The sequence below is a fragment of the Helianthus annuus genome, chromosome 9 (assembly GCF_002127325.2).
Source record: "Helianthus annuus cultivar XRQ/B chromosome 9, HanXRQr2.0-SUNRISE, whole genome shotgun sequence".
Lineage (NCBI taxonomy): Eukaryota > Viridiplantae > Streptophyta > Magnoliopsida > Asterales > Asteraceae > Helianthus > Helianthus annuus.
Window position 1 is genome coordinate 122,511,239 of NC_035441.2, and position 9,838 is coordinate 122,521,076.

The 9,838-nt window shown below is 38.7% G+C and overlaps 1 protein-coding gene across 2 annotated transcripts; it reads right to left on the reverse strand.

Moving 5' to 3' along the window:
* Positions 1-1,606: 1,606 nt before the first annotated feature.
* LOC110878470 lies at positions 1,607-9,279 on the reverse strand. 2 transcript variants are annotated; one of them, XM_022126775.2, is made up of 10 exons: positions 5,492-9,279; positions 5,221-5,368; positions 4,976-5,126; positions 4,775-4,874; positions 4,637-4,711; positions 3,217-3,301; positions 2,829-3,099; positions 2,702-2,744; positions 2,515-2,618; positions 1,607-2,238 (listed from the first exon to the last, which is right to left on the reverse strand). In XM_022126775.2, the coding sequence occupies exons 1-10, from the start codon at positions 9,171-9,173 to the stop codon at positions 1,771-1,773; spliced, it is 5,127 nt and encodes a 1,708-aa protein (XP_021982467.1). In that variant the 5' UTR covers positions 9,174-9,279; the 3' UTR covers positions 1,607-1,770. The 2 variants fall into 2 exon arrangements, with proteins under 2 accessions (XP_021982467.1, XP_021982466.1); XM_022126774.2 differs by having other exon boundaries at positions 5,221-5,419.
* Between the last annotated feature and the right edge of the window lie 559 nt (positions 9,280-9,838).

A 9,838-nucleotide genomic window follows, 5' to 3' on the forward strand; every position in this document is an offset into this window, starting at 1 on the left:
GCATTCACATCCAATTCACTAAAATTTGTGAGTGGAGTTTTTATAATATAAAGGGTATAAAAAGTGATTGTGAGTGGAGGAGAGAGAAAATGCTACTGTTCATCTGTATATTTGAGGGGACACTGTTTACCCCCTATAATTTTTAATATATTTTGAAAGTGGTTGTGAGTGGAGAAGAGAGAAAAGGTAATGATAAAGGTATAAAACAATATTATTTAATTGAAAATGAGAAAGAAGATGTTTTTTTAGTGTAATTTAGGGTGAAAAAATGATGGATTGGATGTGAATGCTCTTAGATTAGAGGTGCACATGTGGTGTTTTTTTAAATAGGTCCGGTTAGTAATTGATCCGGTTATAAGTCAGTTTAGTGAAAACGGGTTTGAGTTAAATCTGGTTTGAGAATGTCTAAAACTTATCCGTCCAAACCGATTTTGTTATTAATAGGACTGGTTAGCTGAAATAACCGATGTAGAAGCTGGTTTTTTTAAATATTTCTTTTATAAAAAAGTTGATTAAATACTAAATGTGTAAAATAAACTACTGAAGTTGTTTTTTTATTTATTCGTTTATTTACAGTGGGGTAATAAATTGGTTTCGTTATATCTCCTGGGCTCGTTACGTAGGTGTTACCCGAGGTCTATTTATTATTTTTCATTTCTCAATGTGTTACATAAATTTAGTATCGGGTACCTACCATTGATTCGTGTATGTTTCATGTGGAATGATATTTACATAAACGTTGATTAAACATATTTTGTAAACAATTGTTTCTGGTGTTTTGTTATAAGCCAAAATGGACATCTAATTTTCTATGTCCTTGATTGTGTGGTTGACTCTTATGTTGTCTTGTATACACCACACCGATTGCACATAAGATAAGCCTTGTTGATGAAGCCCTCTACGGCTTTCTTTGTTCTCTATGTGACAACAGTGTATCCAAGATTGCTTGTTGTGTAAAAAAATATCGAGGTAAATGGCAATTTACTAAATTAGTTTTGCGTGTCCCAAAACTGTCTCCCGACTCTCATCATCGTGTCTAGATTAGTTTTACGCATCCCAAAGTTGTCTCCTGTCGTGTCATCACATGTTAAATAAATTAATTCCTCATGAGTAAAGTTTGCATCTTTCTTCCCAAATCCCAAGGTGTTGTGTATTAAACCTTGATCCCATAATTTATGTTCATAAAAACCAAGTTTCTTACTTATAAGAGTGCAGGGAGTGGAGGGGCTTGGGTTGGAGGCATTGCTCGACACGTGACGAGGGTGGGATCCACAAGCTTATGGTGAAAAATGAGGGATGTGGTGTGGTGTGGCCAGCCATGTGATTTTTTTTAATTAAAGTAGCCAGCCAACCAACTTGCCAGCCAAGTCACCCTTCCCCCCGCCCCACGCCAGGCTGAATACCCACGTCAAAGGGGCAACGCCATGCCCAAGCCCAACCCAGAGTGAAGCAGCTCGCGTTGAAGGGCTTTCCCCGCCCAACCAACGCCCCCACTACCCGCAGTCTAAGCCTATAGTTACATGTTTTATCATGTTTATATGTTGCCATGTACAATAAACTCCATTTCAACTGTAAAAAATGCCAACATAAAATTCCAACAAAAAGATAACCAAATTCTTCAAATTCTATTTAAAAAAACCTTTGTTTTCTTTAGTCATCGATACAAACAAACTGTGGTGTTAATTCTACACAACCAAAATCCACCCTCTTCCCTTCTCTACTTTGCCTGAGGTTCTTCTATCATTCTATGTTAAAATGCAAATGAATAAATCAAGAAACACCCATGTCACACTCACTTGGACTATCTAACACAACCCTATTCATTATCCCAATAGGTTTTGTTAGCTCATCAAACTCATCTGCATCTAAACCCAAAGGCTCACTGATCATCAAGCTTGTTCTCGCCTCACCCGTTACCTCCCCAACTTCTTCATTACCAACATCTAAGCTGATATATTCAGCAAACTTTCCTTCCTGACACAAGTCCACATCATCATCCATGTCATCATTCTTTAGATAAAGCTTTTCTGATACGCCCTTTTCTGATACGCCCGTTGCCTCTTCAACCCTAACAGAACCAAAGTAACGACCCCTCGAATTCTTCTGCTGTTGATCCATTGAGCTTGGTTGTTTCCTTTTCAACTGGTTTTTCGGATGGTGGAGCCTGCACTTTGTACCTTGAGAACACTTGCCGGTTGCTTCAAACGCTGGGCATGCATACGAGTGCTTCTTTCGGCACTGCAAGTTAGAGATTTGATCCGATTTACACAGTTATATCTTAGTGGGTTGTGTGCGTGTGATACATTCATTTTCAATACATTATGGTTTCTCAATCCTATCACTAAAACTCAGCAGCTTTAATTATGTTCTTATAGTATTCACTAGTTTCGATTCGATTACCCTATATCTATTAGCTTTATATATACTGATAGATACGTAAATTATAGAAGAAACTGAAAAGATAAAAACAGTAAAATGAGAGATATCAATGACATCAACTCCATCACACGCTACCTCATTGCCATCTGCACAATAACCTTTGAGAAAACCTTCACAGACAGAAGCAGCTGAGTTCACATTTACATGTCTATACGGACAATGATTGTTTGAGCACAATCCTGCAACGATAATAGTTTAGAATTTTTCATATTGGTAAAATAAAGAGTGCGGGCAAACAGGATAATAAAAGTATAAAACTCACCCTGCAAAAAATAAGAACAATCTTGCATCCTTTCAGGAATGACCTGAAAAGGAAACGTTATCACAAGCTAAAGCGTAAATAAGAACAAAAGAATAAAAAGTTAAGTAAATAAGACAAAATAATAGACCTTATGAGTTAACTTGCAGTTTGGATTGGAGCATGAACCGTTCAAAAACTTGGTGCACACTGCAATTTTAGATGAATCGTGGATGTATGGACATTTTCCATCATCTTTGTTGCATTTGCCGAACCGTGTAAAAAACTGGCAAAACTTTTTCTTTTTAGCCAACCGTGTTCTGGCTGTGTGCAAGCTCCATCTCACTTTTTCATTAGCAAACACGCGTGTTCGCCTCTTTGGATTTCTAACCAGCTGATTACCATTTCCAATCCGTACATATCTATCAAAACGAATCATGTATTTAAATGTTTCCTACTAAATACGAATACAAATTTGCAACATACTTTGTATAATAATAATTATCAGCTTAAGGAAAAATGTAACATGTACTACATACTCATCATGGCCGATCTTTAATCTCTTTGGAACATAAGACTTTCTGATCTCTTCTTTTGACTGCATGGAATTTGAAGGCTCCCCATCTGCACGCCGTAAGTCTATTAGCGGTTTTCAATGGTTTTGGGAAAAGTTGGCCAACAAAATCATATTGTTTTACCATCAATTTCAGCATTTGCCGCACGGGGTTACACATTCCATCAGTTACGGATTAATCAAGAATAAAGCTCATTGCTAACTAACATAGTTTAAGAAAATCTACTGACCATAACAATCAGAAATGATCCATCAAACGGACGCAACTACAGCAACTTACGTATAAATAAAAATATTTCCAAGCGATGTATGAATATTGAGCCAATACCACGGAAGCATAAACAAACAGCAAGAACTTATCATCTTATGTGTAGACACAAATCTTTCTAAACAACATTGATATGCACAATTGATTCACAGGCTGAAACTTTTTTTGCGACTTCTTGCTAAACATAATCAAGTATTGTTACAGTATTCTTAAATTATAACCGATTCACAACCAGTTTGAGATTAGATTGTTCCAAGAGCTCCTATCATACCTTAACATCAAATGAGATCGAAAAAGATGTCTGAATTAAAACATGCTAATGAGCCTATGTTCAGGAATGTGTTGGATACTAATGCATCAGAGCTAAAAAAAATACACAATATACCATCTACGAAACATGCTAATGAGCATACGTACATCTGTGTACATGCATGTTAATAGGCAAGCTTGGGTTAAAAAGTGTACTATAACCAAGAACCAGAAACAACTTTCAATCAAATCTATGCTCTCATACTAATCGCCCATTTCTTGCTAATTGATTAAGGCTTGCCGCTTTCCTTTGGGAGGTGCTTGTATTCAACACTCCCTATGAGTTGACATATGCAATATGCCACCTACAAAAGCGTGTAAAACGGCCTTTATAACGCCAATACAGCGCCCACATGTCATCACCAATGGATAGTGACACCATTTGCTTCTCAAACTGCAACTAGAATTGCCATTCATACAGCAATTGTAAGGGGTTTTTTAACTATAGCAATTAAAGTCGAAATTTAAGAGAGTAACTTATTACAGCCGCTATTAGATGGTTGGTGATTATTAATTAATCATCCGATAGTATCCAGTAGTTTTTCATATAGAAACCATCCGTAAATTCGTTAAGTAAAGTAATTTTCTTACAAAAAAACCGTTTTATGGTTTTTAACAATAGCCCTAAGTGCTACAGTCTCTAATTCCAAAATTAGAGAGTATGGTAGTATAAAACTTTATTGGATTGTTAGTGTTAACTTTGCGAAAAATAGTGCTTAGTAGAAAAGTTTGAGAAATGCTGTTGTGTAAGTATGTAGTTAGGGACTAATCATAATAATCAACAACAAAATAACCAGGACTTGACCACCTGAAATCCTTTGAAGTGTCCTCTTAGAAGGATCCATTTTGTATCTGACCGACCCAATACGAAATATCCGAACTCCTGCACATAAATACAGATTTAGAATGTGATAGTCAAACATAAATACACTATTAATCAACTTACTTGACATGTTATTCCTTCTTTTTATTTCAGCCGTAGCAGAAACAGTCCCATGTTGTTCTCTCTTTTTCTTCTCAGCTGCTGCAACTGCAAGTGTAGCTTCCTAAAATAAAGGGAGTATATTCACAGATTCACAGTTAATTAACCACCATAACTAATTTATCGTAACCGGTAATACACGTCTAGAATTTCATCCACACAAACCTCATTAGTTCTTTTTGAGTTCCTCTCTATGGATTTTGACCATTTTAAACTGGAACCACCAACACTTAATAACTTGGACATACGAAGAGAAAACCCATGCTTTGACCTTGTGTAGAGCGTCTCTCTCTTTCTTGAAAGCAGCAACTTGCGACTGAAAGAGATAAAATCATACACTAATTATTTTATTTATCAAACAGAACCAGAAATGCCAATTTAGATAACAAGTGATAGAAGTGCAGATATACCTGATAGAAGATAATGAGCTATTACTGGATATAGAGGCTGAGAGATTCATCAAATTTCTTGATCTTTTCCAAGGGAACAATTGGGGCCTCAGCTTCTGACGTAACGAGACACCATCTTTTCCCAGTGAGTGTGAGGTAAGCGTCCAAACTGAAGGGAATCTCAAATGCTTATACTTAGTAACTTTCGGTGCAGATAGACCTTGTATGTGTGAAAGAAATGAAAAAAAAAACGGATCAAAAGAATGCAAGTGTTTTGGTTCTGAAAACACACCTTTACCAGACTGTCGCTTAAAACTGTTCTTTGAAGCTTTGCCCACATCCGTGTTTGCTGAGTCATTTCCGGCGATTGTTCTAATAAGTTGATTTTTTCTCCTCTTATAGTAGCTATCTGATGATGACGATGCTTGTGTCTTATCCAACTCCTGAACGGATTGATCACTAGACGACGCAGCAACCAGCTGGTTTGATTTCCGCTTCACGTATTGTATCTTTTTTCCTGTAGCCACTTCATCTTCTACCTTCTGGCTTTCAGAATTGTTAGATGCACGAATTTGATCTTCTGATACCTTTTGCACAACAGGACTTCCTTCAACAGGGGACGCAGGCAGAAGTTCAAGTGGCGAAGATGACATATCTCTCGAATACGTAGGGCAATCTGGTAATTTGGTGCCGCCTGACAGGGGTGGTGTTTTGGGCCTCACGACAGAAGCACCGGAGCCAGCTACTCTTGAGTAAGTATTATTCACTTTATTTCCTGATACAGCACTATTTCTTGCTTCATTCGGGGCTGAAGGATTCAACTGATAAACAGAGGACCTTGAAGCAACGGCAGTCACAGGGGCGGCTTTTCTTACAAGACTGTTACCACTTCGAATATATGAGTTCTGACCCATTGCAGTTTGTTTAGGTGGCGGAGGAACAGGAGCGGGACTGCTAGAAGATCTACGCCAGGTTCGAGGCTTCGTTGCGTTGTTTGCGGTTTTGTTGCTGATTCTTGAGTTTGTTAAGGATGGAGACGAACGGGCTGCGACAACTCGTGGTACCGCAGGCACAGAACTCGGCTTCGTCAATGGCAAATTTGATCCCTGGAGATTTGTATTGGAGCCTAGAGTCTTAACACTGCTAGTTTTTATACCCGTTTTAGGAGCATTTGACAGAGCAATGTCTTTCGATACAGACTTTACGATAATATTGTCATCGTTCTCAAGATTACCCAAATAAGATGATATCCTTTTATCTGTTGATTTGCTAACCAGCGACTGTGAGTCTGAAAAACTGGAAACTTTTTCGGGAGAAAAGATACCGGTTAGTATATCAGGCCTATATTCCCCCGATTTACCATTTGAGTCTGTAACAAATGCAGACACAATACTTGACAAGGGTGGTAAATCATCCTTAAAATCTGTAGTAAGTTGCTCTCTATGGTCAGGACTCGGTACCAGAACTGATGTAGAAATCGGAGTTACCATCTCAGTAATTGCATCTTTATCAAAAGAATGCTCCTTATGTGAACTACTTCGTGTTGCGTTATCTTCGGCAAAGATATCAGTATGGATAGAATCTTTAAGAGCATCTTCAGAGTATTCATTTGACCTATTAAAAGATATTTGATTGCTAGTACTACCCTCCAACAATTGGCTTTCATCTTCTTTTCTGGATACGTCATCAAGAAAACCTTGATCATCACTCTTTTCAGGAGATACGATAATAATATCAATATCATCAGTACAAGAATCTAAAGGGTTGTTCATGTCAGAAACAGTACTCGTTTCTTGTATTTTGACCGGTTCATTGCACAAGCTGTTAGATGCATCAACTACATTAGCTATATCAGTACCACTGAGTGACAGCCTAACATCTGTAGTTATATTCTGGGTATCGTTCTCAAGATTCACTGAAACTTCGTTTCCACACTGCTGCTGGTGAAGTTCGTTCGCTAGACCATCATTTATCATAGACACATTCTGTCCAGTTAAGCTCTTGTTTTCAGTGCAGTCATCATCAAAACTGTTTATACAGTGAAGACTCAAGTTCATTTCTTGTGTTTGGACCGGTTCATTGCACAAACTGTTAGAAAAATTGACTACATCAAAACCCGCATTTGACTCTGTGGATGCTTTCTGAATCTCAACTTGATTGTGCCCTGATGCAACAGAAATATCAGTACCGCCCAATGACAGCCTAACGTCTGGAGATATATTCTGGGCATCATTCTCGAGATTCACGGAAACGTCATTTCCACAGGGCTGCTGGTTAAGTTCGTTCACTAGACCATCATTTATCATAGATACATTCTGTGCATTTAAGTTCTTGTTTTCAGTGCAGTCATCAGCAAAACTGTTCATACAATGAGGGTTCGGGTTCCGAACTTCTGAACCGTCTTTCTCTAAAACGCTAGCCTGTGGAGATTTATCCACTATACTGTCAACCGTTTCTTCTAGAGTAGGAAATGGAATGGCGCCAGAAACAGGTGCAGTTGGGGTATTTTCTAAATTCTCACCCTTGATAATTTTATCATCTTTCACTGCCAACTGAAAATTAAATGAACGAGAAGCAGGATTCATTAATTTCCTTTTCTTCTTAAGCCTAAATGACAGGGGTTGTGCTTTAGATCCTCCATTGCCATCACCCTGATCTAAAACCGGGGCCGGCAAAGAACTGTTGTCCTCATTAGAAACAGAATCTTTATGCGTTTGTTGCTTTGGAGCCTTTTCAGAGCTAGAAGGGCTGTCAAACCCACGTGAAGAGCTTCGAGACCTCGTTGAACGCTCACTGAATTTTGATAACGGTGAACCAAACTCGTTAACTCTTTTAACCTTTCGATTCTTAGTTTGTGTGTTGCTATTGTCAGACAACGGACTTGAGGGTGTTACAACAGGCTTAGCGACTAAAGCGTTAGATTTAAAAGACACGTCAAGATCTACAGGGCTACGCGCTCTGTCTCCCTCTACCCTACACTCTTTACCTGTGTGGTCTCTATCCCTATCCCTATCTTTACCTTTATCTTTACCCCTATGATTACAACTGTTCGATTCAACTAAGTAACCTTTAGATGCGTGTTGTTCGTAGTTTCGATTCCTATTAGTATTATTCGGTTTTCCTATCCTAAGTAAAACACTCTTCTTTTGCACTTGCTTAAACTCCTCTCTGTCTCTACCTTCCCTAACCCTATTAAACTTACCTGATTCGTGCTCATAATCCCGGTCTCGCTCTCGCTCTCTACCATACGCAAACGAACCCCCATCATTACGCCCCACTTCACTCTTCACCTTCATCACCCATTTCGGATCCTCGTCCCCATGATGCTCCCAAATCCTATCATTCTCCGACATCGACACATACCGAGGCTCATACTTGTCAACATAATCCTTGCCGGTAGACGACTTACCGCCAATCACAACAGACCGAACAGACGCATAACTATCAATGTTACTAGAAACAATACTACTACCATATCCATCATTGATATTATCATCTATAAACCTACTAGCAGATTTATAATAACTTTCAGATTGGGGATTCGACGAATACATACTGCGGTGATAATCCTGATGCTCCTCTGGTAGAACCCGATTCCGGTGAGGTAGTTCCGACGGAACCCTAGCCGGATCCGATCTAAAATCATTCCGGTAATCAAATCGATAAGAGTGGCTGGAACCGGAAACCCTAGGTGGCGACGAGCGGTTGTGGGTGAAAAAGGAGGATTTTTGGGCGTCAAGAAAGGTGAAATCCGGATTGTACGATTGCGACGGTCGAGGAACGTGAACGGAAAGCGGTGGTGGCGGCGGTGGTGGTGGATGAGGGTATGGAAGTGGTGGTGGTGGAGGGAGGTGGTTGACTGACGGGATGTGGTGGTGCGGAGGGTAGTAATTAGAGCGGTCGTCGGGGAAATTGGTGGGAGGAGGAGGAGGGGCGTACCTGTGGTGGTGGTGGTTGAACGACGGGAAGTCCATCGGAAGCGGTGGTGAGATGGCGGTTTGGGGTTGTGTGTGGATTTGGATTTGGATTTGGGATTTGCGGTTTTGTTTGCCAGCCTTGTGTTTGGACGGCTGAAGATGAATATGTGAACTTTAAATATTACTCCCTCTTCAAAAAAACAAGTGGATGTTACATTTTAGTACCTTCGAGAAATCATATTTTACCAGTATCATATTCAATTCAAACATGGGTTAATGGAATAATACTCTATAGAGTAAGCAATCATATCCATTAATTAATAGATTTAAAATAAATGACCAAAATTAAATGGGTAGAACTGAAAAAAGAAAAAGGGTATAATTGAAAAAAAGAAAGAGGCGTGTGGATCCAAGGCAGTAGTTTTTCTTTCTTCCAATTCACTTCGTTTTTAAAACGTTAATAACTCTTTCATACAAAATTATTTTTATTTATAAAAAGTTCATCATAAAAACAAGTGTTTTTATAATTAAAACGAGGAGTATACTATTGCTATACTTTTGAAAAAAAAAATCCAAACACTCAGATCGTAAAACGCAATGGTAAAACCCAGTTCGTAAAACGCAATTCAAAATGGTAAAACCATATTGTAAAACGCAATTCGAAAACCCAGGTCGTAAAACGCAATTCCCGATGGTAAAACCCAGATCATAAAATGCAATTC

Bases quoted from the DNA above. Each gene is read 5' to 3' on its own strand.
- LOC110878470 (XM_022126774.2), bottom strand. From the start codon at position 9,173: ATGGACTTCCCGTCGTTCAACCACCACCACCACAGGTACGCCCCTCCT. The intron at 5,420-5,491 runs GTGTGTTTTCAG...CACACATACAAG, and splicing joins TAAGCGACAGTCTGGTAAAG to GTCTATCTGCACCGAAAGTT. The intron at 2,239-2,514 runs GTAGCGTGTGAT...TCTAACTTGCAG, and splicing joins ATTGTGCAGATGGCAATGAG to TGCCGAAAGAAGCACTCGTA.